This window comes from Ursus americanus, chromosome 26 (genome assembly GCF_024610735.1).
Source record: "Ursus americanus isolate L20-20 chromosome 26, mUrsAme1.1.p, whole genome shotgun sequence".
NCBI lineage: Eukaryota > Metazoa > Chordata > Mammalia > Carnivora > Ursidae > Ursus > Ursus americanus.
Window position 1 is genome coordinate 13,163,192 of NC_142152.1, and position 27,861 is coordinate 13,191,052.

The window sequence follows — 27,861 nt, forward strand, 5'->3', positions numbered from 1 at the left end:
GAGAAAAGAAAAGTTATATACAAGGGAAATCTTATAAACCTATTAAATTATTTTTTAAGCAGAAACTTTGTAGGCCAGAAGGGAGTGGGCATTGATATGTTCAAGTGCTGAAAGGAAAAAACCTGCAACCAAGAATATTCTATCCAGCAAGGGTTAGTCCGAATAGAAGTAGATATAAAGAGTTTTCCACACTAACAAAAGTTAAGAGAATTCATCACTAATAAACTAACCTTATAAGAAATGTTAAAGGAAATTCCTTGAGTGGAAAGAAAAAGCCATAATCAGGAGTAAGAAAATAACAAAAGGAAAAAATTTCACAGATACATACAAACATAATAAAAGTAGTACATTGATCGCTTATAAAACCAGTACAGAGGTTAAAGCACAACAGCAGTAAAAACCAGTTGTATCTATAAAAATCGGTCAAGGTATTTGCAAAATAAAAGCATGTAAAGTATGACATCATGTACATAAAAATGTGGACAGGGAGTAAAAATTTGTTAATTCAGGATACTTTCAAACTTAATCATCCTAATATAGACTGCTATATGCATAGGATGTTATATATAAACCTAATGGTAGCCAAAACCAAAAGCCTGTAATTAGATATACAAAAAATAAAGAGAGAGGAACCCAAGCATACCATTAAAGACAGCCATTTAAACAACAAGAGAGCAAGAGAAGAAAGGAACAGAGAAGAACTACAAAAACAACCATAAAACAAGTGACAAAATGGCAATAAGTACATACCTGTCAATAATTACATCGAATGTAAATGGACTGAATGCTCCAAACAAAAGACATAGGGTGACTGAATGGATAAAAAGGTAGACCCATTTATATACTGTCTACAAGAGACTCTCAGACCTAAAGCCACATGCAGATTGAAAGTGAAAGGATGGAAAAACATTTATCATGCAAATGGAAGTGAAAAAAAAGCTGAAGTGACAGTACTTATGTCGTACAAAATAGACTTCAAAACAAAGACTGTAATAGGGGTCAAAGGAAACTACATAATCACAAAAGGAACAATCCAACAAGATATAACAATTGTAAATAATTATGCAACCAACATGGAAACACCTAAATACATAAAGCAACTATAAATAGACATAAAGGAAGAAATTGATAATAATACAATAATAGTGGGGGACTTTAATACCCTACTTACATTAGTGGATAAATCATCGAGACAGAAAATCACAAGGAAACAGTGGCTTTGAATGAAACATTGGACCAGATGGATATAACAGATGTTATTCAAAACTTTCCAACCAAAAACAGAAGAGTACACATTCTTTTCAAGTGCACATGGAACACTGTCCAGAATAGATCACATGTTAGGCCAGAGAATAGTCTCAGCAAATTCAAAAAGAAATCATATCATGCATCTTTTCTGACCACAATTATATGAAACTAGAAATTAATCACAAGAAAAAATTTGGAAAGAACACAAACACATGAAGGTTAAATAACATGCTATTAAACAATGAATGTGTCAACCAAGAAATCAAAGACAAAATCAAAAAATATATGGAGAAAAATGAAATGAAAACACAATAATCCAAAGTCTTTGGGATGCAGCAAAAGCTATTCTAAGAGGTTAGATTATAATAATGCAGAGTACCTTGCAATCCCTATCAAAATAACACCAGCATCTTTCACAGAGCTGGAGCAAACAATTCTAAAATTTATATGGAACCAAAAAAGACCCCAAATGGCCATAATAATGTTGAAAAAGAAAACCAAAGCTGGAGGCATCTCAATTCAGGATTTCAATCTCTATTACAAAGCTGTAATCATCAAGATGGTATGGTACTGACACAAACATAGACACATAGATCAATGGAACAGAATAGAGAACCCAGAAATGGACCCTCAACTCTACGGTCAACTAATCTTCAACAAAGCAGGACAGAATATCCAATGGAAAAAAAAGACAGTCTCTTCAACAAGTGGTGTTCGGAGAACTAGACAGCCACGTTCCAGAAAAATGAAACTGGACCACTTTCTTACACCATACACAAAAATAAATTAAAAATGGATGAAAGACCTAAATGTGAGACAGGAGTCCATCAGATCCCTAGAGGAAAACACAGGCAGTAATCTCTTGACCTTGGCCACAGCAATTTCTTACTACATACATCTCCAGAGACACGGGAAACAAAAGCAAAAATGAACTATTGGGACTTCATCAGGATAAAAAGCTTTTGCACAGCAAAGGAAACAATCAACACAACTAAAAGAAACCTATGGGATGGCAGAAGATATTTGCAAATGATATATCAGATAAAGGGCTAGTATCCAAAATCTGTAAAGAACTTACCAAACTCAACACCCAAAACACAAAAAATCCAGTCAAGAAATGAGCAGAAGACATGAACAGACATTTCTCCAAAGAAGATATACAAATGGCTAACAGACATTGGTGCAACCACTATGGAAGAGAGTATGGAGGTTCCTCAAAAACTTAAAAGTAGAATTATCATCTCATCCATTAATTTTCACTACTGGGTATTTGCCCAGAGAAAATGAGAACACTAATTCGAAAAGATATATGCACCCCTATGTTTACCCTAGCATCATTTATAATTGCCAAATTATGGAAGGAACCCAAGTGTCCATCAATAGATGAATGGATAAAGTAGATGTGGTATGTATGTACGGTGGAATACTGCTCAGCCATAAAAAATGAAATCTTGTCATTTGAAACAGCATGGGTGGATCTAGAGGGTATAATGCTAAGTGAAATAACTTAGAGAAAGACAAATACCATATGATTTCAGTCATATGTGGACTTTATGAAACAAAACAAACAAGAAAAATTAAAAATGGACTCTTAAATAGAATAAATTGGTGGTTGCCAGATAGGAGGTGGGTGGGAAGATGGATGCAATGGGTGAAGATGATTTAAGAGTACACTTATCATGATGAGCACTGAGAAATGTATAGACTTGTTGAATCATTGTATTGTACACATGAAACTAATCTAACACTGTACGTTAACTATACTGGAATTGAAATTAAAAACTTAATTTAAAAAGAGGTCTAGATCTTTACAGTGAATTCATGACCTTCATTATTCTAACTCCAATGTACTTTTTAAGGGAAAATTGGCCAGGTATTTATAGATTATCCAGTATGTTCTAAGCACTGTACAATACATTATATTTCAAGGATTGTATTAATCCTTAGAATAACTCAGGTTTTGAAAACTAAGAAATAGAGAGGCTCAGTATCTAAGCCAATATTACATTAATAGTAAAGAGTAATACCAAAATTCAAGAAATATCAAAATACTATCACAAGCACACTATCACAGTAGTGCTTAAGCTTTACCATGGAACAGAGTCAACTAGAGAGCTTCATAAGTTGATGAGTGCTGGATCTCATCCCCATAGTTTCCAACTCAGTAGATCAAAAGCAGTGAGGAGAGTAGATGGGCAGTATGAGAGGTTTTACATGTCTAACAAATCACCAAACGATGCGTATGTTGCTGGTGCAGAGACTACACTTGAAAATTACTAATTTATCAAACTGCGACATCTTTCCACTAGTACTTCTTACCTCACATTACTCATCTAAGTACACTATGCTCTCACTAGGTGAAAGACTTACTATAACCAAAATGCACTTCGTTCCTTTGTGTCTCTGTGCTTTTACCTTGTATTTCTTCTCTATCTAAACTATCCTCTTTTTCTTGCCCTTCCCCCCATTTTGTCCTACCTGTTCAAATATTTTCCTTTATAAAATCACTCAAATGCTACATCTTCCAGAAAGAATTACCTCATACTCTCACCTAAAAGTTACAGCTTTTATTTTGGATACAGTACTTTGGGCCAGTTTGTGTTATCACCTACTATCTTATAGTTAATTTGTTTACATGCTTTAATGTTTTGTATCACATTTGTAATCTCCCTAAGGAATTGAGACGCATTTATCCCACAATACTTAGTGCAGGTCCTTAGTTGTTTAATAAATATTGGAATATACTAAGACTGTAGTACTTGTATTTTTAAAAATTATTAAATGAGATAGTGTTTATAAAACCACTTTATAAAACAAAGGAGTTATGTAAAGATAAGTACTTTCTTTTTGTCATGACTCTGGACATTCTATAGATGAAAAACTATATCTCAAAATTAATTTTTATTTTTTTATTATAATAATATTTTTATTATATTATGTTAGTCACCATACAGTACATCCGTGGTTTTTGATGTAAAGTTCCATGATTCATCAGTTGCGTATAACACCCAGTGCACCATGCAATACGTGCCCTCCTAACTACCCATCACCAGCCTATCGCATTCCCCCCGCCCCCTGAAGCCCTCAGTTTGTTTCTCAGAGTCCATAGTCTCTCATGCTTCATTCCCCCTTCTGATTACCCCCCCTTTCTTTATCCCTTTCTTCTCCTACCAATCTTCCTAGTTCTTATGTTCCATAGATGAGAGAAACCATATGATAATTGTCTTTCTGTGCTTGACTTTTTCACTCAGCATTATCTCCTCCAGTGCCATCCATGTTGCAACAAATGTTGAGAAATCATTCTTTTTGACAGCTGAGTAATATTCCATTGTATATATGGACCACATCTTCTTAATCCAGTCATCTGTTGAAGGGCATCTCGGTTCCTTCCACGATTTAGCTATGTGCTGCTATGAACATTGGGGTGCATATGGCCCTTCTCTTCACTATGTCTGTATCTTTGGGGTAAATACCCAGTAGTGCAATGGCTGGATCATAGGGTAGCTCAATTTTTAACTTTTTAAGGGACCTCCACACTGTTTTCCAGAGTGGCGGTACCAACTTGCATTCCCACCAACAATGTAGGAGGGATCCCCTTTCTCCACATCCTCTCCAACATTTGTTCTTTCTTGCCTTGTCAGTTTTTGCCATTCTAACTGGCATAAGGTGGTATCTCAGTGTGGTTTTGATTTGAATTTTCCTGATGGCTAATGATTTTGAACATTTTTTCATGTGTCTGTTAGCCATTTGTATGTCTTCATTGGAAAAGTGTCTATTCATATCTTCTGCCCATTTTATGATTTGTTTATTTGTTTCTCGTGTATTGAGTTTGAGAAGTTCTTTGTAGATCTTGGATACCAGTGCTTCTGCACAGCCAAGGAAACAGTCAAAAAAACTAAGGGGCAGCCCACGGAATGGGAGAATATATTTGCAAATGACACTACAGTCAAAATTAATTTTTAAACATTCAAAGAAACTGATAAGCCCAATCTAATTTTTTGGTGAAGTAAAAGTCCAAAGAGATTAAGGGAAAATAACAGTTATGATTTCTTATGGCTGTATACTTAGGCTTTTAATTGTATCACATACACATATACATGCATAACACAGAAGAATAGTGATGTAGATATTATAACTATTACATATACATATACACATACAATACTGATTGAAGTTTATATGCTTACCTTCATTAGCACTACTATTTAGGGTGTCACCCTAGAGCAGATGAAGTATTTTTGGAGACATAACAGGCTTGGCTTGTTTGCAAAAAAGTTAGAATAGAAAATGAACTGAATTTGTATTTGCCAATAATCTGTGGTGGAGGGAGTTAATACTTGGAACATTCTTAGAAACATTCTTGGAAAATAGAGTTACATTTTTGTAAATTAAATTCCAAGTTCCATAGTACTTGATAAGTCAGAAATATATTGACACACAGCATTGTTGTCAGGATAAATTCATGGCCATTGCCCTTAGAAAAGGAAACTAATAAACACAGATGGGATGAACTTGCTGTATAAAATTACAAAGATCCCAGAGGTGTGTGTCAGTCAGATAAAATCTCATGAAAGACATTAATGATACAGAGATAAATGATTTACCTGATAAAGAGATCAAAATCATGGTCATAAAGATGATCATCAAGGTCAGGAGTACAATGTCTGAACAAAGTAAGAATTTCAACAAAGAGAAAATATAAGAAACTACCACACAGAAATCACATAGCTGAAGAATACATAACTGGACTAAAGCAGTCAGTAGTGGGATTTAACAACACTAGATGAGGCAGAAGAAAGAATCAGCACACTTTAAGACAAGGTAATGGAATTTATCTAGTCAGGGGAGAAATAAAAATTGAAGATAGTTTAAGAGGCTTATGGGGCAGGATCAAGCAGACTAATATTCATAATGTAAGGATCCCAGAAGGAGAAAAGGGAGGAAAAGAAGCAGAAAATGTATTTGAAACATAATGGCTGAAAGTATCCCTAACCTGAGGAAGGAAATAGACATCCAGACCCAGGAAGACTAAGAGTTCCAAATTAGATGAATCCAGAAACCCACTCAAAGACATATTATAATTAAATTGTCAAAAGTTAAAAATAACAAGAGAAAAAAAAAACTTTTTATATACAGGGAACCTTATAAGATACAAATAGATTTTTCAGCAGAAATTTTGCCCACCTGAAAGGGGTGACACAAAATATTCAAGTGCTGAAAGAAAGAAAAAGAAAAATCCCTGCCAAACAAGAATCCTTTATCCAACAAAGTTGTCCTTCAGAACTGAAAGAGAGAGAAAGAGTTTTCTATATGAACAAAGGCTAAAGAGTTCAGCACTACTACACTGGCCTTATAAGAAATGTTAAAGGGACTTCTTTCAGCTGAAACAAAAGGGCAATAATTAATAACAGGAAAACAAATGAAAGTGTAAATCTTACTTGTAAAAATAAATATATGGTTGAATTCAGAATAGTCTAATGTTGTAATTGTTTGTTGATACTTTTTATATCTAATGTGAAAGTTAAAAGACAAAAGTATTAAAAATAACTATAACCATAGTAACTTGTTAATGGATATACAAGTTAAAGAGATATGAATTGTGACACCAAAAACAAAACATGGTGGAGAGAGTAAAAATGTAGAACTTTAGAATGTGTTCAAACTTAAGTTATCAACTTAAAATCAGCTGTTATAGGTATGTTTTATGTAAGCCTCATGGTAACCACAAAGCAAAAACGTATAGGAAACACAAAAAAGATAAAGAAATCCAAACACACCACTACAGAAAGCCATCAAATCACAAAGGGAGGGAGCAAGAGAAAAATCAAAGGTATTACAAAACCACCAGAAAAGCAATTTATAAAATTATAGTAAGTCTACACCTATTAATAATTTCTTTAAATATAAATGGACTAAATTCTCCAATCACAACAGAGTGACTGAATGGAGTAATAAAACAAGACCGCACTATATGCTGCCTACAGGAGACTCAATTCAGATGTAGGGTCACACACAGACTGAAAGTGAAGGGATGGAAAAAAATATTTTCAAATGGAAAATAAAGGAAAGCTGGGGTAACTATGCTTATATCAGACAAAATAGACTTTAAAAAAAAAGGCCGTAATAAGAGACAAAAGAAAATCATTGTATAATAATAAAGGGTCAGTCCAACAAGAGGATATAACATTTGTTAATACTTATGCACTAAACATAGGAGCATCTAACTATATAAAGCAAGTATTAACAGACCTGAAGGGAAAAATAAAAATGCAATAATAGTAGGAGATTTCAGTACCCCACTTTCATCAATGAATAGATCCAACAGAAAATCAATAAGGAAACATTGAACTTAAATGACACTTTACACCAAATGGACTTAGCAGACACTTAAACAGAACTTTCCTTCCAAAAGTTGCAGAATACACATTCTTCTCAAACACACTTTGTCCATTCTCCATGAAATATATCATGAGATATGACAGATCATATATTAGACCACAATACAAATTTTAAAAAATTTAATTAGATTGAAATCCTATCAAGCATCTTTTCTGTCCATAATGGTATGAACCTAGAAATCAATTACAAGAAAAAAACTGGAAAAATCACAAATATATGGAAAGTCAGCAACATGCTTCTGAACAACCAATGGGTGAAAGAAGAAATCAAAAGCAAAATCAAATACCTTGGGAGAAATGAAAATGGAAATATAGCATACTAAAACTTATGAGATGAAACAAAAGCAATCTAAGAGGGACGTTCATAGCAAAAAATGCCTGCAACTTTAGGCCGTAACTAAACTTTATACCTCAAGGAAATAAAACGAACAAATTAAACCCATAGTTATTAGAAGGAAGGAGATAAAGAACAGAGCAGAAATAAAGGAAATAGAGACTAAAAAGACAACAGAAAATATCAATGATGTTAAGAGCTGATACTTTGAAAAAATTTTAAAAATTAGATTCACAAAAAAAAGCAAAGAGCACTCAACTAAATAAAATCATTTATAAAGGAGGAAACATTAGAACTGAATGCTACAGAAATACAAAGATCATAAGACACTACTATGATCAATTGTATGCCAACAAATTGGACAACCTACCAGACATGGATAAATTTCTAGAAACATACAACCTACCATGACTTAATCATGAAATAGAAAATCTGAGCAGACCAATTACTAGTAGGGAGATTGAATCAGTAATTCGAAACTTTCCAACAAGTCAGTGACCATATGTCTTCACTATTGAATTTTATGAAACAATTAAAGAGGAATTAATACCAATTCTTCTCAGACTCTTCCAAAAAATAGAAGAGGAGGGAACACTTCCAAACTCATTTTATAAGAGCAGCATTACCTTGACACCAAAACCAGAGAAGAAAACTACAAGAAAGAAAAATATGGGTCAATATCCCTAATGAATATAGATGCAAAAATTGTCAACAAAATATTAGCAAACTGAGTACAACAGTACATTAAAAGGACCATGATGAAGTGGGATTTTTTTTTCCAGGGTTGCGATGATGGTTTAACATCCACAGCAATTGATGTGATAGACCACATTAACAAAATAAAGGATAAAAAAATTATATAATCCTCTCAACAGATGCAGAAAAAGCATTTGACAGAATTTAACATCCATGGGGCGCCTGGGTAGCGCAGTCGTTAGGCGGCTGCCTTCGGCTCAGGGCATGATCCTGGCGTTCCAGGATTGAGTCCCACATCCGGCTCCTCCGCTGGGAGCCTGCTTCTTCCTCTCCCACTCCCCCTGCTTGTGTTCCCTCTCTCACTGGCTGTCTCTCTCTGTCAAAATAAATAAATAAAATCTTTAAAAAAAAAAAAAAGAATTTAACATCCATTCATGATGAAAACTCTCAACAACATGGATATAGAAGGAATGTACCTAAATTTAATAACATCTGACAAGCCTGCAGCTAACATCATACTCAGTGGTGAAAAACTGAACATTTTCTCTCTAAGATCAGGAACAAAACAAGGACACCTACTCTCACCACTTTTATTCAACATAGTACTGGAAGTTGTAGCCAGAGCAATTAGGCAAGAAAAATAAGTAAATAAAAGTCACCCAAATCAGAAAAGAAGTAAAACTGTCTATTTGCAGATGACATGCTGTTATATGTAATAAACCCTAAAGACTTCACTAAAAAAAAAAAACAAAATTAGAACTAAGAAACAAATTAGTGAAGTTGCAGGATACAAAATTAATATTTAAAAATCAGTTGCATTTTTATACTCCAATAATGAACTATCAGAGAAATTAGGAAAACAATCCCATTTATAATTGCATCAAAAGGAATAAAATTAGGAATAAAATTAATCAAAGAAGTGAAAATCCTGTACACTGAAAACTGCAAGACATTGATGAAAAAAATTAAAGACAAATAAATAGAAAGATATTTAATGGTTGTGGATTGAAACAATTAATATTATTAAAATGTCCATATTGGGGGCACCTGGGTGGCTCAGTCAGTTCAGTGTCTGTCTTCAGCTCAGGTCATGATCCCATGGTCCTGGGATCAAGCCCCTCATCAGGCTCCCTGCTCAGCCGGGAGTCTGCTTCTCCTGCTCCCTCTGCCACCCCCCCTGCTTGTGCTCACTCTCTCTGTCTCTCTCCACATGTGTTAAATAAATAAATCTTTAAAATTAAATTAAATTAAATTTAAAAGTAAAGTAAAATGTCCATATTGCCCAAAGCAGTCTGCATATTCAGTGCAATTCCTATCAAAATTCCAATGGCATTTTTTACGGAAATAGAGCAGTCATTCCTAATTCCTAATGGAAACACAGAAGACCACAAATATTCAAAGCATCTTGAGAAAGGTGAACAAAGCTGGAGGCATCACACTTCCTGATCGAACTATATTACAAAGCTGTAGTAATCAAAACAATATGGTATTGGCATAAAAACAGACACTCAGATCAGTGGAACAAAATAGAGTACTACCCATAAGTAAACCCATGCATATATGGTCAATTAATTCATGACAAAGGAACCAAGAATATATAATGGGGAAAGGATAGTGTCTTCAGTAAATGGTGGAAAAACTGGACAGTTACATGAAAAAGAATGAAATAGGGCCACTGTCTTCCAGTGCTTTTCTACTGTTTATGTTTCTTATCTAACCACTTGGTTTAAAAGTGGCTGGAAATTTACAGTGATCTCTGAAAGACCTTTCTACTTTTACTTGCCCATGTTCTTCAATGGATCTTTCAGCAGCTAAGCTCTCCAAACGCTCCCCACTGCCATTCATTTGTGAGAAACCTTATTTTACTTTAAAATTTACACCTTTTTCTGAGAAGCAAGAGCTCAAATGTAAGTCTCACTCAACTGTTGAGTGCTTTTTGTGTTAGACTTTTGAACATAAATCTTGCTGTGCTACACATTTTTAATATATTTATCTCATTGAACTCTTAGAACTATATGAGATAAGAAGAAGCTAAATTTGAGAAAGAAGGTATTTTGGCCACTATTTCTTTAAATTGGCTAATTTATTCTGATTCCACGTTCAGTACATTTTTCCAGTCTACCACACTAACCATTATTGTAAAAACCTCCGTCAGAGTGCTCAATTTGTATAGCAATTGGTAAATCTCTAGTTGTAATAATTTTATTCTAAAACAGTTGTTCACATGTAAGTATAATGATTGATCCTTGTTGAATGTATTTAAACCAACCATTCATTGCAATTTAGTATTCATCCAGTTTCTCTTTCCTTTCAGACCTGTATGTGGAATCAGAGGGAAAACTCTAATAATTAACCTGCCAGGTAGCAAGAAAGGATCTCAGGTAAGCAACCTTGAGATTTATATGATTTAGCATAAAGTTTTAGGCAACTATGAGAGTTAGTCAACCAAAATGTTAGAGCACTCCGTGAGACTGCCCTCACTAGTGTCTGACACCAGTTGCAATTTAGTGCATTCCCAAAACCACCCTCAGTTTCAGTAATTCACTGGAAATACTCACAGAACTCACCAAAAGATGTTAAGCTGACAGTTAAACTTTATGACACAGAAAGGATACAGATTAAAGTTAAGCAAGAGTAGAAAAGAGGTACCAAATGCAGACCTTCTATTATCCTCTCCCTGTAAAATCATGAATGCATTACTCTCTTGACATCGATGTATAACAGCACAGGGCATTTTGCCATCAGGGAAGCTCTAAGCCTTTAGTGTTCAGAGTTTTTACTGGGGCTCATCACATACTGCCCATAATGCTGGCCTTTAGTCTCTAGCCCTTTCCAAAGGTTAGGCTGTTTCCTTTAGTCTCCAACACCTTCCAGAAACAAAACTGATACCAAAATGCCCAAAGCCCTCATCATAAGTTGCGCTGTTACACTGTCTGGTGGCCAGAGTTCCCAGGCAACAAAGACACTCTTATCACATCCCAGGAACTGAGAGCAAGGCCAGACTCTCTTGGGGTAAGGTTAATTCTTCATTATACAAGCTACCCCCTGGCTTTTGGCCAAAGCTCTCTCATAGAAAAATGATTGTATTTGTCTGGCTGGGCATCTATATTTACTATAGCATTTATATTACAGATATAACAGTATCAGTGTGAATATGTCTAAGATATAGAGGAGCCAGTGTGGGACAGGGATAAATTTGAGAAATAGTTAATTTATACTCTAAAGCCATTATACATATTTCAGATTTTTGTACTAATACTGATGTTTTACCTTGATCTGCTACTATTTTTATCCTATGATACATTTGCACAAAACTGTTTACCACAAACATGAGCTATCTTGTTCAGGCCAGTCATTTTCCATTGGTATTACATTTTGAGGAGGATTTAACTCAGTTTCCCAATACATATGATCATCAGTATCAGTATCATAATCTTACTAGCAATGACAGTATTATAACATTTCACAGTAGAGTTGTAGATATAACCTGAAATACGAGTTAAAAGATAACTGGCACACTACTGGAGTCCTACATAGATGTTAACAGTTATCTTAGTCTATCATCATACCATATGATCAAGATGTCTCCCAGAACTGTGCTGCTCAGGTTTACAGGCTTGTCAGGTTCCCAAAGTAGTAGTCTCAGCAACATATGGCTTTAACCTTTCTGGCATCTGTTACAACCGAGCTAAGAAACAATATCCTCTCTTGTTCTAAGGATTTTGAGACACCAATATATTGGATCTCCCTCATTGCAGAACCCATTTATTCATCCCTTTACCTCCAGGTACCATTCCTCCTTCTTTCCATTTTTACTCAGACTTTTCCTTTGAAAATCTTTTAATGAGACAGTTGATTTGGCCACTGTGCTGCTCCAGATTGCCACCAGTAATACTCGTTTAACAAGTGCCACCTGCTTAGTCCTTTTCCATTCATACAAGGTAGGGTTACTAGTGAGCAATCTCAAACACCAGGCAATATAGCTGCATCCACTGTCAATCCCAATTTGGCCACATGGAGTCAGGCATAATCTACCCCATTAGGCCCTTAGGAACTCTGACATAAAGGTTTAAAGGCATAGTTAATAGTTTCTACTTAAGGATCATCCTGCTTCTGCCATGCACAGTTGCAGCCCTGATCCCAGTACCGCCGCATCAGGTAAAAAAAAAAGAAAGTTGATGTCATGTGATAAAAGAAAAAGTATAGTCCTAAAGAAAAAAGTATAGTCATAGCAGCATCGTGCCCCAGCCCCCTCTTCCCTGGAAAAGTAGAGGACTATGTTTAGTGGGGACCCTTCCTTGGCCTCCCTCTTGTTGAATGTGACCACACAGTAATGAGAGCATATAAGCCATGCTCCTCCTTTGTTAGACAACAAATGTTTCCATAACCCATTCCCATTTTCTATCAAATCATTGCTCTGAATATGAAAGTGTGTACTTTGGTCTAAAGAAATGTGACTCTGCAGTCACTGGTACAATATTTTCTGTTCTAGTCTTTTTATAGTACACGGAGTATTTGGGTCTACCATTGGGTAAGCAAAACCCAGTCCAGAGTAAATTGTTCTTGTTAGGAGTCACTTGTAGCCTCAAGGGACTAGCAGCATCAGTCCAACTTGCTAGCTATGTGCAGGACTTTCCCCTATGGAATATGCTGCATAACCTTCTGCTGTCTGTCTTTTTTGTTAGCAGACAGAACAGTTCTCATTGGTATTTTGTGCTTCAGTGGGTACAAGAAGAATATATCAATTCAGCCCATGTCTGCATTGTTGCAGCCCCCCCATTGCCCACTCATCTGATGGACCCAGGTGCCACGTCAAGGATGCATACTGGGATATCTGCTCACCAGTTCCAGTTAACTTCCATTTCTGAAAGGGGGTTCTTCTGATGGGCATTGCCATATCCAACTTTAACATACACCTTATATTCCCAGAGTGACTTCCATAGGCCATGCCCCATACAAGCATCCATTTGATAGACCAATTTTTCATTGCCCTGCTGCCTGACCATATGGCCAGGCCCCTGCACACTTCCTATGAGTTGGTAAAAACCCAAACATAGGGGCAAACATCATGCAGTTCAGCCTATCGAGCTGATTTGTTTTTACCTTCTTCAATCAGAGTGGCGGCCTTCCAAACAGGATGCTGTCCCTTCACCTTGGAATTGCCATCCATAAACCAAGCAGCTCTTTGTTGATCAATAGAAAGCTGTTTATAGGGCACCGCCCAAGTGGCCCAAGTGGCCATAGGATCCAGCAGCTCCTCAGGTGGTTCCGAAGTCGGCCCTAGGTGAAAAGAGGCTACCTGCTCGTGAGTACCTCCTTGCATTCTCCTGGTAGCATGATCCTATATGCACCATTTCCATTTTATTATGGAACTCTCCTGGGCATTGCCTTCCCATTAGAGCATTTCTCTGATATTCCCAAAACATTATGGATATTTCAGGTTTCAAGATTATTTTATGTTCTTCACTCATAAGGGTAGTCTCAATTAAAGTCCAATAGCAAGCTAGTAATTATCTCTCAAATGGAAATTTTCTGGCCCAAAGTCTCAGCAGTTGTTGCTAGGTGGCATTCACAGATTTTTTCCATAAACCCAGTTTGCACTCCACAGAGGTCTGTTGTACAGCAAATTAATGACCTGTGTGGACTCAGGCCATCTTATTTGTTCCCACTTAGCATGTATAATGTATACTGGTGGAAGAGTAGATTTATATGCTTTCTATTTTACAATACTAGGTAAAGGAAGACTTGTCTAGTCAAACATAATATCCATCCCCATAATACAGTCAAGTAAAGGAGACCAATCACTTCATATGAAGTTCACTGTCTAGACATTCTAATTTTCATCCCAACTTTCACTATAATTCCATCAACTGTTGCATCCCTGTATCCTTCCAATCTAACTGTACCTCCCATTAGAACTTCAACAGGTATTAGAATCATAGTACATGGCAGGTCCCATGTTGAGGAATCCCAGAAAATTATCTTCTCCATCCCATGACCATTTTATCCATTTATGTGCATATGGCCTTGGATTTCTAGGCCTGATTTGGACCAAGGGAGTCACACTCAAAATTTTGTCAGGCCTTATCTTGATTAGATTATGGGACCATCACTTAAGGTGATTCAAGGTGAAGTTTCTTTTAGTTATCTTTGCCTTCTAGCTTTTAAAATCCTTCAAACTAGGGTAAATAGAGATTGTTGAGGACCCTTCAATGTTGGGAGACCAGTGCTCCCATCTGTCTACTCAACCCATAATGCTGCTATATTAACGCCTTTCTTTTGCCCCCAACAATGCTCACTTTATTCATCCATTTCTTAATAATCATTTAAATATTTCCACCCTTATGGGTCAAGTCCCCTGAATCTCTCATTTCTCTTACTCCATTCTCTTATGAATAAGTCTAACTTTATTTGCTATTAATCACTTCAGTATAACATTTTTTTTGGAAGCAGCTCAGGGGCTGGCAGCTACATGTTAGATCAGCCAAAATCTAAGCTTGACACAACCTCAGGATTCACCCCAACATTCTTCCTTTTGTTTTAGCTAGTGCAAATAACAATAACTAAGAGATTATAAATTTACCTTGTTTCTTTATGCATCCAATGCATAACAACTCCTTAAAAGTTGGATCCTTCATTTCAAAATTCCGTTGCTAACTTTTATCTCCAATAACTAATCACAGCACAGCTGCAGTTGCATTCTGTGGGTGACCCTGTGTTTAACCAGGCTCTAAAGATTAATCATCCCCACCCTCTCTTCCTTTCTCTGCCCAGATGATGTTTCATGATCACATGAGTCAGGATCTTTCTAATGAGTCATACTTCTAACACCAACTGTAGGAGTTTGGGCCAACTGCAAAAGTTAGCCAACTATAAAGTTGGAGCACTCCACAAGACTTTCTTCGCTTCTGACACCAAGTTGCAATTTAGGGGGTTTCTAAAACCACCCTCAATTTTAATAATTAACTGAAGGACTCATAGAACTTATTGAAAGCTGCTATACTCACAGTTGTGGTGTATTGCAGGGAAAGAATACAGACTGAAATCAGCCAAGAGAAAAGGCACATAGGGCAAATCCTGAGAGGTACCAAATGAGGAACTTCTGACATCCTCTCCCATGGAGCCAGGGACAGCATTACCTCTTCTTGGCCATAAAAAGACAATACACACAGAATATCACTAACTAGGCACACTCACCTTTGCCTTTGATGTCCAGAGTTCTTATTGGGACTTGATCGCATATTACCCACATGGCTGACCTCTAGTCTAACCCTTCCCAGAGGGGAAACATGCCTTTAGTCTCCAGTTTCTTCCAGACACAAAATTAATATCATGTTTCCCAAAGTCCTCATAATAGTCCACATTGTTAGATTGTCCAGTGGCCAAATCTCAAGCAAACAAAGACACCCTTTTAGGCAAGACCAGGAACTAGAGTTCACCTCCCAAAAGCTGAAAGTAAAGGCCAGAGCTCTCTTTTGTCAAGATTAAATTCTTTGCTATGTAATCTTTATCACTAAAATGATTGAGCCATATAAAGAGAAGTCAAAAGATCAGGTACCCTTACAGGTATTCCCCATAACCCTCTGTAAATTTTAAGATATTTCTTTACATCTTAAATTTTAAGGTAAGTTACTTTAAATGTAAAAGAGAAAGACCTCTGCCCAAACACATTCCCCAGACATATCTGGCCCTATGTTCTGATTTTAAAGTTGTCACCTTTTCTCTTTTGGTGATACATTATAGGTAATAATGGGCACTTGAGCAGGAAACTATATTAATTTTTATGCAGTGCTCTGGAAAAACATATCTATTTTTGTATATTACACAATGTTGCCTAGCTATATTTTATGATAATAGTCAGAACTTTAGCTCTCTGAATAAAATAAGTCAGTCCTCAATTGGTTTGTTAATTCTAGTGTTCTGCTCTAACTAGAAAGGTGAAAACTGTTTCCTGCTTTTCCCACATGTATCTTTAAAACCCAAAGTTGTATAGAAATTTTACTCTAAGAAAAATATACTATAAGCTTATACAGTACTGTAGTTTTCTACAGCTTACAGAGAATACTGTGTATCATGTTTATCTCATATTTCACATGCAAAGACAATATTTTCAGTATGATTCATTCTTAAGATAGATGGAGAGAAATATAGATCCAAAATCACAAATAAGTTTGATTGTTACCATTTTATATGCCTATGAAAGTGCTTTATCTTCTTTTTTTTTCTTCCTTTTGCATACAGGAATGCTTTCAGTTTATACTGCCAGCTCTACCTCATGCCATTGACCTTTTACGTGATGCCATTGTAAAAGTAAAGGAAGTGCATGATGAACTTGAAGATTTACCTTCCCCACCACCTCCTCTTTCCCCTCCTCCCACAACTAGCCCCCATAAACAGACAGAAGACAAAGGGGTTCAGTGTGAGGAAGAGGAAGAAGAGAAGAAAGACAGTGGTGTTGCTTCAACAGAAGATAGTTCTTCATCACATATAACTGCAGCAGCCATTGCTGCCAAGGTAAGCCTGCTGACAGAGACCCAAAAATTTAAAGGAACCACAGGTGAATGTACTGATTTCATCCCTCTTTCCATCCAGTTTTTTCATAAGTTCAGTATCTCTTCAGGACATCCTTAAAAAAAAAACAGGATATTCATGACACTCCATAGCTATGTGCCCTCCATAATATAGAGTCCTTGAAAGCACTGAAGTTTGTTCTTAGTTCTGAGACATTAAAGATATTGCTGTTACCTATTGAAGTAACAGGTAAATATGTAAAATGTGACATTTTTGTGGTCATATTAAATATACATTTATAACATCAAATATTCACAAATTCATAAAGGAGTAGCAGACTGAAGGTAAAAGACCATAGATGATTCAAAAACTTAGTTGAAAAGATTAATATTTTTTTAAGAAAGGGTTTTTCAGCAATTAATACTTACTTAAATGTTACTTGACCTAAATTACCCTAGTGGTATAGAGAGGAAATAGATATAATATATTTGCATTTTTTATTCAGTAAAGTAATAAATATTATTAGAATAGTACCAAAGTATTACAGATTTTCTTTGGGCAGTTTTGGTAGTAAATACTTAGAATACAATGAGTACTTGCATAAATTTAGTCACCTTAGTCATAGAACATCATTTATATTATTATTCAGACCTAGTATAATGCACCCAGTATGCTCTAAAATCTTCAGAAAGTAACATATCATTTCATAATGATTGTTCATTGATCGAGAGCACAAGATTGAAAACTTTAGGAATTCCTAAAGTTTTAGGTTATCACCCAGATATTTTGGCTATGAGCATAGCTTGAGAGGATTTTTTACAGCACATAGATTAGAAAGGATCATAGAGATCTTTTTAAGGTGTTCCTTTTGACAACCAGTAGGTAATTCTTTCATTGAAGACCAAATAATTTTGTCTCCAGATCTATTCAGTGGTCCATTAAGTCTTACTTAAGGCTAGTAAGTATTTAAATTGTATGTGATTTTTCTTTTGTTTTTGTTTCATTTTGTTTTTATGGAACTGAATGGTTAAATAGGTACATTTTTAAATCATTATATCTTCTTACTCTTTTACTATTAATTAAAAGAGTAAAAAGTACCATCAATTTCAATCTTAAGAAAAACTTACAACTTTTAAAGTTTAAGCTGATATTGTCATCCTACATTTGAAAAATTTTGGCATTTCATTGTTTCATTTGTTTTCACCCTTTTCCTTTCTAGTCATTTTGCTTGTATAGTTTCATGTCTTCCTGTCACTGTATTCATAGTTGTTATGTGTTGTGCATTAGAAGCATCCATTCTACACCAGTTCAGCTGTTATCATGGCACACGGTGAGCAGCCCATTCCTGGTCTCATCAATTATTCCCATGATGCAACAGGCAGTGCAGATGAACGGGTAAGACAATAGGCTTTTGCGTTGATTGTTTTGCAAGCATACAGCCTACCTCCTATCCTTGGAGGATAAACTATAACATATTACGGAAGATGTCTTTTATTCTGAAGGATCTTCAGCATGCTTTTTTTCTAAAAGTGTAAGTGCCACTGAGCCTATTCCATCAAGGAATTTAATAGAGTTTCTCCTGTAACTGAAATACTCTAATTTCATTAAGATTCCTAAAATACAAACAAATCGGTCAAACTAATATTTAATTCCTATTAACTCTGCTTTTTGCCTCATGATTTTTCATCTTACTTTCTTTTCCTTCATTATGTTCTCATTAAAACTATTTAGAGAGTTGAGTCTTGATACAATTTCTTGAGATTACAAATCTTCAGATAAAAACTTTTAAGAATACATATCACTTGTTTTAGTCCCTGGCTGAATGATAGTTTGTAAAAAGTTCCAGGCTAGAAAAGATTAAACTGATAAGTATAACTGGCTAACCAGTAATAATTTAGATGATGGATGCCAAAAAAAAATCTCAGTCCCTAATATGGATATAAAATGAGAGGCAATTGGTTAAGCTTCTGCCTTCAGCTCAGGTCATGATCCCAGAGTCCTGGAATTGAGCCCTGCATCAGGCTCTCTGCTCAGCTGGGGATCTGCTTCTCCCTCTCCCTCTGCCTCTACTGCTCACTCGCTTGCTCTCTGTCTCACACATGCTCTCTCTCTAATAAATAAATAAAACCTTTAAAAAAAATAAAATACAATGAGAGGCAAAAAAAAAAAAAAAAAAGAAGAAGAAGTAATAAAGTGAAATTTGGCTTAAAATCCTTAGGGAGATGCAGTTAAAAAACGAACAGAAGACATGAACAAACATTTCTCTGAAGAAGACATCCAGATAGCCAACAGACACATGAAAAATGATCAACATCACTCATCATCAGGGGAATGCAAATCAAAACTACAATGAGATATCACCTCGCATCTATCAATATGACTAATATCAATAACACAAGAAACAAGTGTTGGCAAGGAAGTGGAGAAATAGGAACCCTCATGCACTATTGGTGGGAATGCAAACTAGTACACCCACTCTGGAAAACAATGTGGAGTTTTCTCAGAAAGTTAAAAATAGAATTACCCTATGAACCAAGAATACGCTAGTGGGTATTTACCCCTGAAATACAAAAACACTAATTCAAAGAGAGACATGCACCCCTATGTTTGGTGCATGTCTCCCTTTTGGGGGGAAGCAGCCCAGATGTCTATCAGCTGATGAATGGTTAAAGATGTGATGTATATAATGGAATATTATTCGGCCATAAAAAAGAGTGAAATCTTCCCATTTAAATGACGTGGATGGAGCTAGGAAGTATAATGCTGAACAAAGTAAGTCAGACAAATACCATATGATTTCATTCACATATGGAATTGGAAACAAAGAAAATGAGCAAAGGAAAAAGAAAAGAGTTCTATTATCATTTGGGATTTACCTGTGGTTGCAACACAAAGATACCTGTGGGCTTAAGCAAGTGCTTAAAATTATGCTCCTCCAACAATGTGGTTTACCTGGTCCTATTAGTTGAATTCACTGGGCATCTCAGTGGATGATCTCTAAAACTCGTAATAATTTTTTGAAAGTAAAACCATAACTTTATTACAAATACTAAATGAATACATATCTGAGGTGTTATTTCATACTTTAATTATTGAGGGAACCAGACAGATACTACAACTGCTTCACAGGAAAGCTCAAACAAAAATATATGAGCATTAAGAATGTGGAAATGAATTTACAAATAGATGCAACACTTAGTCTGCAAAGCAGCCCATTGCACTTCTGTTGGACAAAAGAATCATTTGGATACAAACCATTTATATTACTATCAGTTTTCTGCAAATTAGAGTTGTAAAATAGCTGAAAGGCTGTAGAAGATAATCCAGAATGCTCCACTACCCAAGACACCTAATATTTTTTGTCCATTTAAAAGTCTTTCACAATTTTTCCTGACATACGAAAGGAATACAAACAAAGTGCTGGAATGTTTACAAAAAGCAAGTAAAATTTTTCCTCAAACTGTCCATGTACCTAATGTGCTTCTTTAAAAAGGACTGTTGATTTTCTCAAAATTTAAATTTAAAAAGCCAAGAAGATTTTATAACACTACTGTAGTTGTTAGTAAAGGGTTGACTTGATAGGATGCCAATTGTTTTTCCTGGCATTGATCTTTGAGTAATATTGTGGCCCAATTATGTATGTATGTATTAGGAATTAGTAGTAATTATTTGGGCTAATAAATATATGTTCTTAAAAGTTTTTCATGAAGCTAACTATTATTATCAGTAAATTAAGTAGGAAGCTGTATTAAAATAAGCTACAAAGACCTTTTTCAAATTTGGGAAGTAATATGCATTGTGCCTCACAAAACAGCATGAACTTTGGCATCAGATATTTTCATTTCTGTTGGTTAGTAGTTCTATGACATCGGGTATATTACTTTTTATTTCTAAGCCCTAGTCTTCTCTAAAATAGAAATAACAATAATATTAACCTCATTATTACTTAATAGTTATGAATATTCAAGAAGGAAAAGGGATATAAAAGTATTTAATGCAGTATCTGAATGAAAGTAAACATTTGCTTTTTTTTTCAAGTGAATTAAGCATTTTATTTATTTTATTTATTATTATTTTTTTATTATGTTATATTAGTCACCATACAGTACATCATTAGTTTTTGATGTAGTGTTCCATGATTCATTGTTTGCCTATAACACCCAGTGCTCCATGCAATACGAGCCCTCCTTAATACCCATCACTGGCCTAGCCCAATCCCCCACCCTCCCCCCCCTCTGAAACCCTCAGTTTGTTTCCCAGAGTTGATAATCTCTCGTGGTCATTCCCCCTTCTGTTTACTCCCCCTTCATTCTTCCCTTCTTTCTCCTGCCGATCTCCCTGCTATTCCTTATGTTCCATAAATGAGTGAAACCATATGATAATTATTGTTCTCTGCTTGACTTATTTCACTTAGCATAATCTCCTCTGGTCCCGTCCATGTTGCTGCAAATGTTGGGTAATTGTTCTTTCTGATGGCTGAGTAATATTCCATTGTATATATGGACCACAACTTCTTTATCCATTCGTCTGTTGAAGGGCATCTCAGCTCCTTCCACAGTTTAGCTATTATGGACAATGCTGCTATGAACATTGGGGTGCATATGGCCCTTCTCTTTACTACGTCTGTATCTTTGGGGTAAATACCCAGTAGAGCAATTGCTGGGTCATAGGGTAGCTCTATTTTTAACTTTTTGAGGGACCTCCACACTGTTTTCCAAAGTGGCTGTACCAACTTGCATTCCCACCAACAGTGTAAGAGGGTTCCCCTTTCTCCACATCCTCTCCAACATTTGTTGTTTCTTGCCTGGTCCATTTTTGCCATTCTAACTGGCTTAAGGTGGTATCTCAATGTGGTTTTGATTTGAATTTCCCTGATGGCTAATGATTTTGAACATTTTTTCATGTGTCTGTTAGCCATTTGTATGTCTTCATTGGAAAAATGTCTGTTCATATCTTCTGCCCATTTTTTGGTTTGATTATTTGTTTCTTGTGTATTGAGTTTGAGAAGTTCTTTATAGATCTTGGATACCAACCTTTTATCTATAGTTTCATTTGCAAATATCTTCTCCCATTCTGTGGGTTGCCTCTTTGTTTTGATGACTGTTTCCTTTGCTGTGCAGAAACTTCTTATCTTGATGAAGTCCCACAAGTTCATTTTTTTTGTTTGTTTGTTTGTTTCTCTTGCCTTTGGAGGTGTGTTGTGAAAGAAGTTGCTGTGGCTGATGTCGAAAAGGTTACAGCCTATGTTCTCCTCTATAATTTTGATGGCTTCCTGTCTCACATCGAGGTCTTTCATCCATTTGGAGTTTATCTTTGTGTATGGTGTGAGAGAGTGGTCAAGTTTCATTCTTTCGTATATAGCTGTCCAATTTTCCCAGCACCATTTATTGAAGAGACTGTCTTTTTTCCACCGGATGTTTTTTCCTGCTTTCTCAAAGACTACTTGACCATAGAGCTGAGGGTCCATTTCTGGAGTCTCTATTCTGTTCCATTGGTCTATGTGTCTGTTTTTGTGCCAGTACCATGCTGTCTTTGTGATCACAGCTTTGTAGTATAGCTTGAAATCAGGCAACGTGATGCCCCCAGCTTTGTTTTTCTTTTTCAACATTTCCTTCGTGATTCGGGGTCCTTTCTGGTTCCACACAAATTTCAGGAGTTTGTTCCAGCTCTTTGAAAAATGTCATTGGTATTTTGATTGGGATGGCATTGAAAGTGTAGATTGCTCTGGGTAGTGTAGACATTTTAACTATGTTTATTCTTCTGATCCATGAGCATGGAATGTTTTTCCATCTTTTTGTGTCTTCTTCAATGTCTTTCATCAGTGTTCTGTAGTTTCTAGAGTATAGATCCTTCACGTCTCTGGTTAAGTTTATTCCGAGGTATCTTATGGTTTTTGGTGCTATTGTAAATGGAATCGATTCCCTAATTTCTCTTTCTTCAGTCTCATTGTTCGTGTATAGAAATGCAACTGATTTCTGGGCATTGATTTTATATCCTGCCACATTTCTGAATTGTTCTAGGAGTTCTAGTATTTTGGTGGGTGGAGTCTTTTGGTTTTTCCATATAAAGTATCATGTCATCTGTGAAGAGAGAGAGTTTGACTTCTTCTTTGCCAATTTGAACACCTGTTATTCTTTTTTGTTGTCTGATTGCTGTTGCCAGGACTTCTAGTACTATGTTGAACAATAATGGCGAGAGTGGGCATCCTTGCTGTGTTCCTGATCTTAAGGGAAAGGCACTCAGCATTTCCCCATTGAGAATGATATTCACTGTAGGCTTCTCGTAGATGATTTTTATGAAATTAAAGAATGTACCCTCTATCCCTACATTCTGATGGGTTTTAATCAGGAAAGGATGCTGTATTTTGTCAAATGCTTTTTCTGCATCAATTGAGAGGATGATATGGTTCTTGTCTCTTCTCTTATTAATGTGATCTATCACACTGATCAATTTGTGAATGTTGAGCCACCCTTGCATCCCAGGGATGAATCCCACTTGGTCGTGATGGATAATCCTTTTAATGTACTGTTGGATCCTATTAGCTAGGATCTTGTTGAGAATTTTTGCATCCATGTTCATCAGGGATATTGGTCTGTAATTCTCCTTTTTAATGGGGTCTTTGCCTGGTTTGGGGATCAAGGTAATATTGGCCTCATAGGATGAGTTTGGTAGTTTTCCTTCTGTTTCTGTTTTTTGAAAGAGCTTCAGGAAAATAGGTATTATTTCTTCTTTGAATGTTTGGTAGAATTCCCCAGGGAATCCATCACACCCTGGACTCTTCTTTTTTAGAAGGTTTTTGATCACTGTTTCAATCTCTTCATGATTAATTGGTCTGTTTAGATAATCAGTTTCTTCTTGTTTCAGTCCTGGTAGTTTATAGGTTTCTAGGAGGGCATCCATTTCTTCAAGGTTGTTTAATTTATTGGCATATAGTTGTTGATAATAGATTCTAATGATTGTTTCTATTTCCTTGGTGTCAGTCGTGATCTCTCCCCTTTCATTCATAATTTTATTAATTTGGGTCATTTCTCTATTCTTTTGAATAAGTCTGGCCAGTGGCTTATCGATCTTATTAATTCTTTCAGAGAACCAGCTTCTAATTTTGTTGATCTGCTCTACTGTGCTCCTGGTTTCTAATTCATTGATCTCTGCTCTAATCTTTATCAGTTGCCTTCTCATGCGTGGGTTAGGCCTGTTCTCCTGTTCCAACTCCAGCTTCTTAAGGTGAGAATATAAAGATTGTGTTTTAGATTGTTCTGTTCCTTTGAGTGAGGCTTGGATGGCTATGTATTTTTCCCTTAGGACCACCTTTGCAGTGTCCCACAGGTTTTGGACCAATGTGTTTTCATTCTCATTGGTTTCCATAAATTGCTTAAGTTCTTCTTTAATTTCCTGGTTTATCCAATCAGTCTTAAGCAGGATGGTTCTTAGTTTCCAAGTGTGTGAGTTTCTTCCAAATTTTTCCTTGTGATTGAGTTCCAGTTTCAAAGCATTGTGTTCTGAGAATATGCAGGGAATAATCTCAGTCTTTTGGTATTGGTTGAGACTTGTTTTGTGACCCAGTATATGGTCTGTTCTGGAGAAAGTTCAATGTGCATTTGAAAAGAATGAGTGTTCTGTTGTTCTAGTGTGTAGTGTCCTGTGTATATCTATGAGGTCCATCTGGTCCAGTGTGTCATTCAAAGCTCTTGTTTCTTTGTTGATTTTCTGCTTAAGTGATCTGTCTGTTGCTGAGAGCAGAGTGTTGAGGTCCCCTAACTATTATCGTATTATTATCTATATGTTTCTTTATTCTGGTTAAGAGTGGCCTATATATCTAGCTGCTCCCTTGTTGGGGTCATAGATATTTATAATTGTTAGGTCCCCTTGTTGGATACACCCTTTAAGAATAATATAGTGTCCTTCTGTATCTCTAACTATGGTCTTTAGCTTAAAATCTAATCTGTCTGATATGAGAATTGCTACCCCAGCTTTCTTTTGAGGTCCTCTGGCATGAAAAATGGTTCTTCATCCCTTCACTTTCAGTCTGGATGTATCTTTAGGTTCAAAATGAGTCTCTTATAGACAGCATATGGACGGGTCATGTCTTTTTATCCAATCTGCAACCCTGTGGCATTTCATGGGAGCATTTAGGCCATTCACATTGCCAGTGATTGTTGAGAGATATGATTTTAATGTTGTCATGTTGCCTGTGATGTCTTTGTTTCTATAGATTGTAAATTTCTGTCCTGTATCACTGTTGGGGTCTTTTTACTTTTATAGAGCCCCCCTTAAAATTTCTTGTAGGGCTGGCTTGGTAGTCACAAGTATTCTTTCAGTTTCTGCCAGTCTTGGAAGGTCCTTGTCTCTCCATCAATTCTGAATGACAGCCTTGCTGGATGAAGTATCCTTGATTACATGTTCTTCTCACTTTTAGTGCTCTGAATATGTCTTGCCAGCTTTTTCTGGCTTGCCAGGTCTCTGTAGACAGGTCTGACATTATTCTGATGTTCCTCCCTCTGTAGGTGAGGATTCTCTTCCCCCTGGCCACTTTCAAGATTTTTTGCTTGGATCTAAGATTTGCAAATTGTACTATTATGTGACAAGGTGTTGGTCTGTTCTCATTGATCTTGGGAGGGGTCCTCTCTGCCTCTTGGACACAAATGCTTGTTTCCTTCACCAGATTAGGGAAGTTCTCAGCTACAATTTCTTCAAATATCTTTTCTAGATCTCTCTCTTTCTCTACCCCCTCGGGGATGCCGATGATTCTGACATTGGAACATTTCATTGAGTCAGTAATTTCCCGTATTCTGCATTCTTGAAATTGGAGTTTTTTAAGCCATGTTCCCTCTTTTTCCTTCTTTTCTATCATCTCATCTTCCAACTGACTAATTAGTTCTTCTGCCTCGTTTACCCTGGCCGTCAGAGCATCCAGTTTAGACTGCATTTGATTCATAGCATTCTTAATTTCTGCCAGATTTGCTCTTGTTTCCACCCTTAGAGATTCTATATTCTCGTTAATATTTTCGTTAAAATTTTTTTCAAGCCTACACATCATCTTGACCATTGTTACTTTGAACTCCATTTCTGACAATTTGGTTATATCCATATCCATTAGTTTTGTGGCAGAGGCCACGGTCTCTGTTTCTTTCCTTTGCTAGGGGTTCCTCCTCCTTGTCATTCTGATGAGGTGTGGTTGTAGGGATGTGCAGAGCCCAAAGTATTGACCAGGACCCAAGCAAGGTGCACTTGTTTTATAGGGACCTTAGGGATGTGTGCTTCTTGTTTTTTCAGTCTGCCTTCTGGGGGAGGGGCCTGCTGTGCTGATACTCAGGCAATCCTGTTTGGGCAGAGTTGCCCTGTCCCCTGGGGGGAGAGGATGGGCACAGTGCGAACTGGTTTTTCCGGGCTTTTGTTCTCTGGCGGCTTTCCCCAGCAGCTTTCTGTGACTCTTCTGAGTGTCAGAGCAGTAGTGGCCCTATCCGAGCCTCTGTCTCAGAACAAAGATCGTAGTCTGTTCTTCACTGAGCTCTCCTGGCCGCTCTAACTCTGTTTCTGTCAGTGCTGCCACAGTGTCCCAGGTTGTGCGTCCCACAGCCGTTCTCCCAGTCCTCGCTCCCACGGCCGGGAGGTCTCTGCCCTTTGTGCTTCTAACACTACCAGCTGCCCCCGCTTCCCGCGCGAGTTCCCAAGTTCCCGGTTTCAGTCTGGTTCGAGTGCACACTCTGGAGCTCCAGTTTTCAGTCTGGTCGTGTGCGCTCCTGAACTCCTGGTTTCTCGTCAGCTACCGGTCCGCGAGTCTGGCCCGCTCCCCAGTGCAGGAGACTATTGCTTCCTGGTGCCTGAGCTCAGTGGCTCCCTCCCCCTCCCATTTATCTTCTGATATCTGTGCACAGATTCACGGCTCCCCGCTTCATACCTCAATACTCAGTGCTGTAGATGTTCATTTATAGAGATCCAGATGTATCTTCATATGTCTCGGGCTGATTTCATGGGTGTTTAAGATGGTCTGGTAGATATCCAGCTCGATTCAGGAGACCAGATGAAAAAGGGTCCCCTACTCCTCCACCATCTTTTTTTTCCCCCTCAACATTTTTTATTTTGGGTAATTGATCACCTTACCAATCCTAACTCAACTTTCAGATGTTACCTATACAGTTCCCTTCATACCTCCTCTTTCCTTTGCCCAGTTGAACAATCCTTTCTTTCTCCTTTTTAGTCAGCCTTTAGGCATCCTATAAGGCCTAGCTCTGTGGTTATTGTATTTTTATAGGTGGTGACTTCCTTTGGAAATGTGATTAATGCTGCTGCCCCTCTCTAAAGACTCATACATACAACTGTTGAGTTTAGTTGCAAGGCCTATCCCTTAGATTAATTATTCTTGTGCCACAAGAAGCAAAAGGTGTTGGCAAGGATGTGAAGAAAGGGGAACCTTCTTGCACTGTTGATGGGAATGCAATCTGGTGCAGCCACTCTGGAAAACAGTATGGAGGGTTTGCAGAAAGTAAAAAATAGAGCTACCCTCTACAATCCAACAGTTGCTTTACTAGGTATGATCAAAGAATACAAAAATACTGATTTAAATGATACATGCACCACAATGTTTGTAGCAGCAATGTCCATAATAGCCAAACTATGAAAAGAGCCCAAGTGTCCATCGACTAATGAATGGATAAAGAAACACACACACACACA

At 36.8% G+C, this 27,861-nt stretch overlaps 1 protein-coding gene across 18 annotated transcripts in view; it reads left to right on the forward strand.

Moving 5' to 3' along the window:
- Nucleotides 1-27,861, forward strand: part of GPHN (gephyrin) — a 603,483-nt gene that overhangs the window by 356,696 nt on the left and 218,926 nt on the right. For 10 of the 18 annotated variants that reach the window (XM_087856022.1, XM_087856023.1, XM_087856025.1 and 7 more), the window contains 3 exons: nucleotides 10,991-11,057; nucleotides 16,918-17,190; nucleotides 18,475-18,582. In XM_087856022.1, the coding sequence (XP_087712148.1) occupies nucleotides 10,991-11,057; nucleotides 16,918-17,190; nucleotides 18,475-18,582 (448 nt within the window). The remainder of the gene's footprint in view (nucleotides 1-10,990; nucleotides 11,058-16,917; nucleotides 17,191-18,474; nucleotides 18,583-27,861) is intronic. The other 8 variants (XM_087856027.1, XM_087856028.1, XM_087856029.1 and 5 more) reach the window with 1 other exon arrangement.